This window comes from Haplochromis burtoni, unplaced genomic scaffold, assembly GCF_018398535.1.
Source record: "Haplochromis burtoni strain Fernald_Lab_line unplaced genomic scaffold, NCSU_Asbu1 Contig_2491, whole genome shotgun sequence".
NCBI lineage: Eukaryota > Metazoa > Chordata > Actinopteri > Cichliformes > Cichlidae > Haplochromis > Haplochromis burtoni.
The window spans coordinates 1-12,119 of NW_024584852.1; the positions used below are offsets into that span (position 1 = coordinate 1).

The 12,119-nt window shown below is 38.5% G+C and overlaps 2 protein-coding genes across 2 annotated transcripts; both read right to left on the minus strand.

The window, feature by feature from the left end:
• Positions 1 to 2,343: 2,343 nt before the first annotated feature.
• LOC102306318 (cytochrome P450 2F2) lies at positions 2,344 to 9,063 on the minus strand. Its single transcript, XM_005952917.1, has 11 exons — positions 8,855 to 9,063; positions 7,936 to 8,098; positions 7,033 to 7,185; positions 6,775 to 6,935; positions 6,471 to 6,539; positions 6,289 to 6,393; positions 5,936 to 6,074; positions 5,328 to 5,413; positions 3,228 to 3,329; positions 2,991 to 3,132; positions 2,344 to 2,626 (listed from the first exon to the last, which is right to left on the minus strand). Exons 1-11 carry the CDS (start codon positions 9,020 to 9,022, stop codon positions 2,439 to 2,441), a joined length of 1,476 nt encoding a protein of 491 aa, XP_005952979.1. The 5' UTR covers positions 9,023 to 9,063; the 3' UTR covers positions 2,344 to 2,438.
• Positions 9,064 to 10,065: 1,002 nt separating this feature from the next.
• Positions 10,066 to 12,025, minus strand: LOC102306629 (cytochrome P450 2J6-like; the record flags this gene model as incomplete). Its single annotated transcript, XM_005952918.2, has 6 exons — positions 10,066 to 10,284; positions 10,447 to 10,551; positions 10,660 to 10,728; positions 11,045 to 11,205; positions 11,315 to 11,467; positions 11,818 to 12,025. Coding segments are annotated over 6 exons (900 nt in total), but the record flags the coding sequence as incomplete, so codon positions are not given.
• Between the last annotated feature and the right edge of the window lie 94 nt (positions 12,026 to 12,119).

The window sequence follows — 12,119 nt, forward strand, 5'->3', positions numbered from 1 at the left end:
AACATGAAGAACTTTGCCTACTCGTGTCTTGCTTTGCTGTGTAATTAAATTGTCCTTAACGTTCCAGTGAATAGGTTTATGCTACAAACCTATCAACGAGGCTGTCAAAATAAAACAGGAAACAGTGAGAAGTGATGACAGGACGTGGAACACAAGGAGAGGAACACGGGAACAGAAAAGGGAAACAAGACAAGGACACTGAACACAGAGAGAGGGACACAGAGGACCGAGACACAAGGAGGACCTGGATGTAAAAGAAACTAACATGGAATAAACTCAGGATTACAAAATCCTGAGTTTATAAACCATGATTTAAAGAAAAATGACGTAGAAACACAAAAACTCAAAATGCTGGGTCAAAAGGACCGAGAACCATGACACTTCCATGCTGACTGTTGTCAGACTAACTATCGTTGATGTGAACTACAAAGTTGTAAAGTTTAAGTCGATGGTTTCTCAGTGGATGTGGTAACCATTGGTTTGGTTTTTTTAAAGAGCATTCATTATTTAACTGGTTGTTTGTAGCCCTGATGTTGCTGGACACGTCCTTTATGTGGAAGAAAGTGATTCAGACAGAAGCAAGACAAAAATGAGTTTTGGAGACTCTGCTTCATGGATAATAGCAGTAGTCATTAAACGTTTCACAGCCATGCCCCCCAAAAGCTCCACAAATGTTTTGGGGCAAAAAATAAACAAAATCAAATAAAAATGACACTCAGCAAGAGCGTACGGGGATCTTTCATTTATTTTTTCTACACAAATCGTACAGATAGGGCTGCTCGATTATGGCAAAAATGATAATCACGATTATTTTCACTGAAATTGAGATCTCGATTATTTGACGATATTTATTTAACCCTTTAAGACCTACTATAAAACCAAGTCCACCAGAGCTTATATTATATTTTTACATGTTGTAGTGCCATTTGTGTGAGCATTTCAAGTTGCTATACAACTGTTATAGCCCATATTTTAATAATATGTATGCATTAAGTCCATAGTAACTACATTAATTGCAAAAAAGTGCAATAAACTACAAAAAAAATTGAAAATCGTTTTTGTTTTACATATATTTCTACTTTGAGAAATTCAAGAGGTTTATCCCTCAAAACTTTAAATACAGAAAAGTTGCAAAATATAGTTTACAATAACAGGAAATTTATTTTGAGTGTCTTCATAGTTTTATTTTGGAGATACACCAATTTTTATATACTGCAGGAAAAACAAAAAACAATCCTATGATGCAAATTTGCAAAGAAAACAGCAGGTGCATCAAAATAAACTATTTCCAGCAGTGCAATTTGAGTTCCAAGCATCCCAGCAACTATTCAGAAAAGTCAAACATGACTTATAAAAAACACCAGTAGAGGTTTTTAAGGCCTACAAGTAAAAAACTACATTTCCGTGAAAATGACGTCACTTCCGGTTTCGGGCAGGAAATGGCGGACATGCGATAGTTCGCACTGACGTCTGTTTCACTGTGGGAAGTGTTACGAACAGCTGATCGGATCAGCAAAGCGTGTTTCTGGAATATTATGTTTTTGTTCCTGCAAGTGCTTTTTATGAAATTTTTGCAAAGCTTGACCGAGGACAAGCTGATGGCATAAGATGTAAGTACAACTCCTCCGGTTTCATATACAAAACAAATTATTGCGCTAGCTTACATGGTTCAGGTTCTACAGGGATTTAAAAATAGTTACACAACACGGAGCGTGCTGCTCTGACCGGCTTTAAAGGTTAACAATGACTTTAAAAAATAATATAAAATAGTGTGCAACACCACTGAAGTTTTTTTTTACCTCTCTTTTCAGCCAACAGCAGTCACTCTCCAAATAACTTCTGCTTAGGTTCCGAGCTTCCCTCGGGTCCTCTTAATCAGCGGTCTCCAACCTTTTTTGCGCCACGGACGGTTTATGCCCCACAATATTTTCACGGACCGGCCTTTAAGTGTCGCGGATAAATAAGGGAGGGGCTAATAATCGGCTCAGTCATTTTTAATGATCGTTGAAAGCCCAGATCGTAATCGTGATTAAAATTCGATTAATTGAGCAGCCCTACGTACAGATATACATATCCTGCATAAATTATTCTCATTCAACTTAGTTTTTCTCATTATTCCCCTTGTCATCAACGCTCATGTCCCACAGCGGCTCCATGTCCCACAGCTTGAGAACCGCTGTGCTGATGCACATCTCAGTGAAACCTGCCCAGCAGAACATGTTTCTACTCTTAAAAAGTCTTTTCTTAAACGTGAAAGAAGATTTTATAAAATAGGACATGTTCTACAAAGTCTCACTGTTTTTTCAGTAATCATAGGACATCAACCAACCAACCATGAATGAATAAAGGACAATAATTTTAATGAAAATAAAATTAGACTAAATTGACTAAAGACTAAGACTAAATTGTTTCTTTCTCCTTCTATGAAGCACATTGGCTCACTGTGGCATTCTGAGTTGAACCTTTATGTCATAAGGTTTGGGAGTCAAGGTGATGCCGTAGACTGGAGTGAAGTCTGGTTCTCCTGCATCCTCGGGCCAGATGAATTTAAACTTGTGCAGAAGAGTCACCATGATGAGGAAGAGCTCCATGCGAGCCAGACCCTCTCCGAGACACATCCGAGGACCTGAGGCATTACAAGACACTTCAAAGTTATCAAAAACGAACAGATTTACCCAACATCCCTGGTACTGTGGGAACAGGGGCATGTCCATATGTGGATTCACAGTTTTCTTAGGTTTTTGGTCTACTAACTACGGCATATTTTACATGCTATAAAAGACAAAAAGGAAAAAAAGCCTTCGTGTTTGACACAGTGACATCTGCTCTGATGCTTCTACCTATTAACTTTATTATGATACCAAGATATTTTACACCGAGTTTGTAATCATAGAAAAATAATCAATTAATTTTGGGCTTGCATATTTCAAGCAGGGTTTACAGGTTAATCGGCCCTGTCTGTGTCAGCCAGTGTGTTTGTGCTCACGTACCTGCAGAGAAAGGCATGAAGGCCTCTGGTTTAACAAACTCTCCTTTGTCATCGAGGAAGTTTTCAGGGTTGAATTCATGAGGGAATTTCCACTGTCCCTCCTCGCTGAGCACTGAGGTCAGATTCTCGATGATCACTGTATCCTGAGAAGAAAACAAATGCGAAGACAAGTCCATTATGGACACTCTTGACTTTATTGTATCTAATGTTAAAAATGATTTAATCAGTCGTCCCTTACCTTGGGAATTGAATATCCCATGAGCTCTGTGTCTCTGTTGGTGCAGTGGAAGACACTGAGAGGGACAGTGTTGGCAACTCTCTGTATTTCATGAATCACAGCCTGGATGAAGAGATTATCTGTGCTTTATCTTTGTCTGAGCAGAGACCTTTTCTATTCAGAGGGCTCTCTTCACTGTTACTTAATATGGAACTGATCTGAACACAGTAAGAAATCCTGATAAAAAGCCATATCAGTCTAATTTTCCTCATTAAAACAAATAGTTACCTGTTGTTATTAATTAACCTGCAATCACATGAAAACTACTTTGTCTGCACACACCAGTGTTCTGCAAGAACAACACCCAGTGGAGTTTGTCCAAGTACTCCATGTGTTTTTTATCACACAGCAGCATTACTAGACTTTATGTGTTACGTTAAAACATGTTGTTTGCATAAATAATGTTCCTTCTACTCATTACAAATAACTATTCAAAGCATGGAAAAGGTTATGATGATACTCCTTTACCATGAAATGCTTCTTTTCTGGTCAGTAGATCAAGTCTACATCAAGTCAGACCAATTCCTTCAGTAAAAGCAGAGCTGCCATGGTTGGATGGATTTCCTGAATAATGCTGTTTATGTGCATCTTCTAATTCATTTTGTAGTTTTAAGATTTTGGATCTGTTGCCAAGACAACCAGACCATGAAAGGTTTTGAAGAAGCAAAAGATTCAGGATGACACCAATTTGACAACAATTTAATTCAGCTGAAATGCTGGAATTTGTGCTTACTGTCTCCATCTCATCCTATCTCTGGCATCCTCTTTTTGTCACGCCAACACTCTGCATGTCCTTCTTCAATATATCCATGAACCTTCTCTATGGTCTTCCTCTTTTCCTACCTGCCAGCTCAGTCTTTACTATACTTTGTCCAAATTATTCACAGAGGAGGGATGTACATGTGTACAGCAAACCATCTCAGCATTGCATCTCCAAAATGATCAACGTGAGCTGTCCTTCTGATATACTGACTTGTAATGTTTACCATCATAGTCACTCCAGAGCATACGTCTGCTCTGCAGGCTCTTTCCACATGTTCCCTACTCTCACTATAGATCACAATGTTATCAACAAACATTATAGTTCACAGAGACTCCTGCCTGATCTCATCTGTCATTGTAAACAAAAGGTCCAATATTGAAGTGATTCCAGCCCCAACTTGAACCAATTTTCAAATCCTGCTACATTACTGATCACTGTCTTGCTGTCCTCGTACATGTCCTACACTTTTCTAATATATTTTGTATCCACTCCTGACTTCCTCATCCAGTACCATAGTTTCTCTCTGGGCATCTTATCATATGATTTCCCTCAATCTATGAAGACCCAGTGCAACTCGTCTAAATAGAGGACAACTGTAAGTAGCAAGATCTCTAACATATACTGTTATGCCTTTTGGTCAAAGGTCAGTAGTTAGTGCATAGTCTGATTAAGTTACATAAGCAAAGTGATAAATAAGTTCAAAGTTAAGAAATATTCTAAGTAATTCATGCTAAAAACAGTTAAAATGTCTGGGTTCGAAATTTGCTCAGAGTGAGACATCGTTATCACAAGCGATCTTTGTATTGTATGTGCGGAAATGGGAGTGAGGGAGCGCTCTGATCATTTGCCTATCTTTGATGTATTTTTCCGTTAATGCTGTGAAAAGTGCTTCGGCAGTATTAAAAGAGTGAACGAGTTCATGTACACGCTAAGAGTGCCCTACACGCTTGTACCTTGGGAAACGTTCGTCTTTGTGAGTATTAATGTGTTCAGAAATAACTTTTATATGTGTTTAACTGGAGTGAACTGCGATGCTAATGTAACGCACGTGTTAAGCTAGGCTAATCAGTAAGTTTGTCATTAAGATGTGTATTAGCTAGCAATTTATTTTCACTTTCTGTATATTTCAGTTACAAATAAGAAATAGCAAGGAGAAGCCTTGAGAGAGGATAAGGTTTTAAAGGATCTTCATTAAAAGCAAGAAAAGCAAGCCTTGTGTGGAAGATCTCGTCTATTTTGTTCGCTAGCTGTCTAGCTTCACATGGTCACGTGTCGTGAGGGCAGCATATATACAGTACCTGAATGTAAGGCATCTTGTGTCTGTCCTCAAAAGTGGCTTGATCTTTCCCTTCCAATACTTGATCTATCTCTTGCTGACATTTTTCTGTGTAAGAGAGATAACATCACACATTGACATCCACATTTCACAATACTGCTTCCATCCATCCATCCATACATCCATCTTCTTCCACTTATCCGGGGCCAGGTCGCGGGGGCAGCAGCCCAACTTATTGCCGGCTATGAGGACCAGGCTCTTACAACGGTTGTATAAGGATCGAATGGCCCGTAGCAATGGGTCAGACACCCCACAGGACACCTGAGGGACACGGTCGAATGCCTTCTCCAAGTCCACAAAACACATATAGACCAGTTGGGCAAACTCCCATGTGCCCTCAAGTATCCTCGACAGCTTACACAACATGATAACACTGTATTTTGTAATTAATAATTTGGGGTTCAAAAGAAAGATGAAAATGCATAATGATTAAGCAGGTCTCCTTTTGGCCCCGTCTACATTTTTTATAAGCTGTGTTTCAATTTAGACTGTTATGTGAAGGCTACAGACAAGTCATAGAATTCAATGACAAATAACCATAATATGCATTATTTACATGTGCAGGTTTACCTTGGATGTGCGGGTAGTTCATAAGGTAAAGAAAACCAGTCAGTAGGGTGTTGGAGGTGGTGTCAGTCCCAGCAATATAAAGATCTATAGAGTACATAATGAGCTGGTCCTCTGAAAATGAAGACCTATCATTGCCTCGCTACAAAAAAGGGGAACAATTATTGTAAGACAAATGTCTTAATCTGTTCCTGGAAATTAATTAAAAACTGTAAAATAAAAACAAAAACGTTTCTGTGAAGTATTTAGGCATTTCCTTTTAGAAAGTAGGATTAAATTAATTTGATTTTAAATATGCCTAATACATATGTAAAACAGAATATGAAAAACAGATCTGTTTCTTTTCACACTCACACCTTCTCCAGTTCCTCCAGATAGCAGTCAATAAAATCTCGTGGCTCTCCAGGAACTCTGGTCTTCTTGTGCTCATTGATTAAATCAATTGTAATATTCCTACAAGTCTAAGGAGCAAACGACATTATTCAGAGTTTGAAAGAATTTTACTTCTTCCTTCTGGTAAAGTGAAAATTAAAATTACCTCCACATTCTGAAAGGCCTTTTGGAAGGGCAGTGGCAGGTTACGAATTATAGGGAAAGAGTCATAGAGCTGAAAGGAAAGACAAGCTGGGTAATTTGCTTAAATATCATCAGAGGCGACCAATCCTGGTTTTCCTTTTTTGCTGGTTCTACTTATCAAATGACCACGCTAGCATGCTAAAGCTAGATGTGACAAAAACATCTGCATGTTAGTTTTGTTACAGGTGGAATTGTTGCAGTAAAATCTGCGCCTTAACGAAATTCCTGAGGAAACTTTGTTACCTCAGAAACATGCTTTTACTCACCATAGCCCACGGCCCATTGACCATCTTGGTATTCTCAGTGAAGCACTGAACAATCTGTTTGATTAATGCGTTGTCATACTCGTAGCGTCTAGCAAACAGAACCTGGCAGATGATGTTGGAGGCCGCATTGTGAAACATAACTCGAGGACTCATGGTTTTACCTGGTAATGTAACAGCACAGCATTGTAAAACAACACAAAAGAACATTATGGAAACAACGGCTCACCACAAAATTCAGTTATGTGGACCAACGCTTACCAACGCTCTCCTCCAGCGTGCTAACAAGATGTTTTATCTCTTCATGAATCCGGTCCTCCATCGAGTTCTTCCCCAGACCAAAGTTCCTCAAAGTCATCAGAGCAAAGCGACGATGTTCCCTCCAACTAGAGCCGTAATCTATCATAACGACCCCTACGACAAAATTAGAAACACAAAGAAGGGAAAGACGTAAAGATCATCAATGCTGACAATTTGTCGTCATTGCTCTACTTTCTGGCTTATTTCATCTTTTATTTTTATTTTATTCAGTACAGCTCGATACACCAGCATCTCACTGGAGTTTCACTGCAGTCAGAAAAGACTTAGCATCTCTAGCATGCATGCTAAAATTCAATTATTGATTTAAGCGTGAACAGTAGTGCAATTCCAGGATAACTACGAGGATCTTAAAATAAGCAACAGGTCAACTGATAGAAGCTGCTCTGGGAATGTTAGACTCTGGTTAAACATGCAAACACGTGCAATAAAAACATTTTATTGCCTGAACATGTGAAGCAAGTCATTTTTTAACCAGCTTGTTTCAAAGAACATGAACCAAAGTGGTTTGAAAACTTAGATCATCTTAGAGTCTTCCTATAATTTAGATTCATATTTGCTGTTTAAAAAAAAATGTGTTTGTAGTTTTTTGTACGATGGATGGAAGTTATTAGTAATAATGTAGCATGATGTATTTTTTTATTTTACATCAATTTATTTGCAATGTTTTGTGTCTGTTTTGCCACCATGATTATTTCCAAAGTAATGAGTCTTTTCTCTTACGAACGCACCAAATAACAGCACACTACAACCTCCAACATTAGAATCCAGAAAGAAATAGAAAGACTTTGTTTGGCTTTTTTTGTAACAGATGTTATGTTTTTTGATAGATAACAACTGTTCTACCTTTCCTCTTGGTGATATCATTAATAAAGAAGTCTTGGGGTCGTCCAGCAAAATCAGCAGCCTTAGTCACCATCGCCTCCTTTACGGCCTTCAGCCCATTGATGACTACAGCTGGTTTCTGGCCAATGTAAATACTGTAGACATCTCCGTAAGACTTCCTCAGCTGGGAGGGAACAAAATGACATGGCAGTTTTTGAAATTTATGAACCAGATACTCAGGTGGACATTTCCCTCCAACACGGTTAAACATTTCTGTCCAGTAATTTCAGTTATTCTGTGGAGAGAAAGAAGCATCAAATGAACTAATCCTGAACATTTCATGGAGGGATACAGAGGAAGCCCACATATTTACAGTGGGACATGCTTACATTTGTGGATCTGTGCCACAAGTAACATGACAGTGACTGAAATCATTTACACATATTCAGATCAACATTTCTTTCTAAAGGACTTAAACATATTTACCAAATTAGTTAAGCTAAGTGTTTCGGGGGAAGTACCATATAAAAACTTTATATGGTACTTCGGGGGAAGTACCATATAAAGTTTATATATGTAAAAGGAACTGTACTGGTAACCAGTAAGTTGTTTATTGCATAAAGGTGCATGTTTAGCATGAACTTTCACAATTAGTTAGGGTTTTACTCATATTCTAAAAGATGTTAATGAGTGTGTGACCGATTAGAGACGCAGGTGTTATTATAGTTTCCATTTCCTAATTAGTTTTTATTTATTTAGTTTTTTAGTTTTTCCAGTGTAGTTTAGTTTCATGGTGGCATTTTCACTTTCAGTGTAAGATTTTTGGATTTCAAATGATTTCATTTACCAGTCACAGATGTTAATTTATATTAATTAATAAATCCACTAGTGGGATAAGAACATGACATTTAAACACATTTCATTGCAAGGTTTTTCTTACCCTCTCAAAGTCCTTCAAGGGGTTCTCTAAACTCAGCTGCAAAATGGTTCCCAGTATGGGAAAGACTGGGGGTCCTGGTGGGAAGTTCTTTGGCCTCTTGGATTTGACCTGAAGGACGATAAAGAAAACGCAGATCCATAGCAGCACAACTGAAAGAAACATGGTCATATGAGTTGGACTGCACTGAGAGCAGTAGCTGGCTGACCTGATTATATAAGCGTAACTCAGCCAGCTGTTTACCCTTTGCTCTATGTGAAAGGTTCGTCACAACTTTGAAAGAACAGCACACATTGCTCAACCACTTTTAGCGTGCATATAGGCTACTGTACATCAGTACCTGTCTTCTCTAACAATATGCAACAAGAAGCTGAGGTTATGAAAGAACAAAGATAAGGGGATCTCTCTTTATGATCCTTCACTCCACAGTTAACGAAACATGTCTCAGTCTTAAGGTGGTCATTTATGTGTGAAGCATCTTAAATATACCACAGCCCTTAGTTCACTGTAGAGGCTAGCTGGTTGACATGCTACAATCTAATAGCTCAACTGTTCTGCCTCTGTCTTTTGTCCTATGAACATTGATTCTTTATATTAAACGCGAGTGAAGACGTCACATAAATATGATAGAGCCAAAGGAAGTTTTTGGTTTCTATTCATTCGTTGGTTTCTCCACCTCTCCAATAATTTGCCATATTTCTTTTTCAAGGATTGGCGAACATTGGGAGCCTAAGAGCACTGCACTGTGTGCTGTGATTACGTGTGATGGGTAGACATGATGCAGTATTTCACGAGTAAACAAAGTGAATTAGCAATGTGGTAAATGCCACGAGTGAATGATGAACTAAACATAGGATTAGTCAAGTTTTTAATAATGGGTGCTTTTCATTTGCTGTAATTCTGCATTGTTTTTCGACACCCTAACATGAAAAAAAGCCAAACAAATTCAAGACAAATTCATATGTAATTTCACAGGCTTATAGACCATTTCCAGCTACTTCTAAGTATACCTTATTAGGTTCTAACATGGGAATTGTTGCATATTATTAAAAGATTGTGAAAGCACAGCTCTAGCAGGGACTATTTTTGTTCACAGTAAAAAGCAAAATCTTGGATCAAAATCAATTGTTTTGTTTTAGTCTAGCGTACAAAAACATCTGGTGTGCACAAAGTAATATCTAGTGGACAGATAACGCAAATAAAACACGGCAGTGTAGTGTAATATTTTACTATAAATGTGCCAACAAGTTGAATTTTTCTTGATTATAAATGAGTACGGGGGGAGTCGTATTACCTTGTATGTGTGGATAGTTCATCAGGTAAAGAAAACCAGTAAGAAGCGTGTTAGAGGTGGTGTCAGTCCCAGCGAAGTGAAGATTCAGCGAGTACATAATGAGCTCTTCTTCTGAAAATGAAGACTCTTCATCAACTCTCTAAAAATGCAGAGAGTGATAATTGTACGAAACATTCAAGCAAGACAAAAATGTATCTTATCATACATATAAGAGAATGAGTGTTATACTTGTGTAACAAGATACTGAGTAAATACTGAGAATTTCCATTTATTTATTACTTTCCTTTTCACGCTCACACACCTTCTCCAGTTCATCCAGGTAGCAGTCAATAAAGTCTCGTGGCTCTCCGGGAACTCGAGTCTCTCTGTGCTCGCTCACCATGCGACGTGAAAGATTCTTATAAATCTAAAACATGCAATTCTTCATTACTTTTCGTTTTTCACTGACAGTGTGCATGCATATGTTTCTATCTTTATTGTACAAACGTGTGTTAAGAATGATCTTCAACATTACCTCCATTTTCTTAAAGGCCTTTTGGAAGGGCAGTGGCAGGTTACGTATTATAGGAAAAGAGTCATACAGCTGCAGAAAAACAACCAAACAACATAATTGGTGGAAGAAGACGTATTGCTGAAGATAACTTTTAAGATTTTTATTTGACTGGCAAAACTATGTTGCATGGACAGTCAACAAGTCGATACAAAGTCCATTCTGACTTCTAAACAATAAGAACATAGCAGTGATTCCACAGTGGATTTTGATCTTGAAGACGTTTCACCTTCAGCTCTAGACTGAGCTGAAGACTGTAGCCATGTTGGCATGCTCCAGGCAGTCTCACAGACCTGTTAGGAAACTGTAAACACTTTGCCTCGATAGCATTGCTGTCAGTTTTACTCACCGTGGCCCACGGTCCATTGACTATCTTTGAAACCTCGGTAAAGACTTCAACAAACAGTTTGATTAACTCATCATCGTACTTGTAGCGTCTAGCAAACAGAACCTGGCAGATGATGTTGGAGGCTGCATTATGAAACATAACCTTAGGGCTCATTGTTTTACCTGTAGGAGACATAATGAAACAAGACAGCACTGTACGAGAGTACAAATCAATATTCTGAAACCAACAGCACCGTGCAAAACTGTTGCGTGAACCCATCGATGAACATACCAATGTTCTTTTCCAGGGTACCGATGATGTGTTTGATCTCGTCATGAATTCTCTCCTCCATTGAATTCTTTCCCAGACCAAAGTTCCTCAAAGTCATCAAAGCAAAGCGACGCTGTTCCCTCCACTTAGAGCCATAATCTGCCATAATGACTCCTACAACAGGTTGAGCAACATAAAGAAGAAAGAACTCAAAAATGTTCCCTGTTCCAAAGCTCTCCAACCTCTTGGCCTAAAACGTAAGTGAACAATTGATCCTCACAGTGTAGTTTAAAGTCAGTAAAACATCAGCAACATCAACTTTCCCAGGTAGGAAACATAAACCAATGTGAGTCTGTTTAGCTTGTTTTGATGCACGCGAAAGTCACAACAGGGGCACTGGAGAAGCAGCAACAAAACACCCACCAAAACGTACATTTGACTCTGAGTCGCACTTAGAATTTCTGATAAAGAAGATTTTACTATTATTCCATTATACCTCATATAACATATGATGTAAATTCTACCTTTCCCATCACTGAGCTCATTAACGAACAAGCCTTGAGGTCGTCCAGCAAAATCAGCAGCCTTGGTCACCATAGCCTCCTTCATGGCCTTTACACCATTGATGACTACAGCTGGTTTACAACCGATGAAAATACTGTAGACATCTCCATAAGACTTCCTCAGCTGGGAGGAAACAAAATGACATGTTTGAAATCCATGCGTCACACCCTCAGATGAATATTACATTTTGAAGGGGCTTTAAACATATTTACCGACCAGAGGAATTAACATTTTATATGGTCTAAAGCAGCTATGAAAAAAA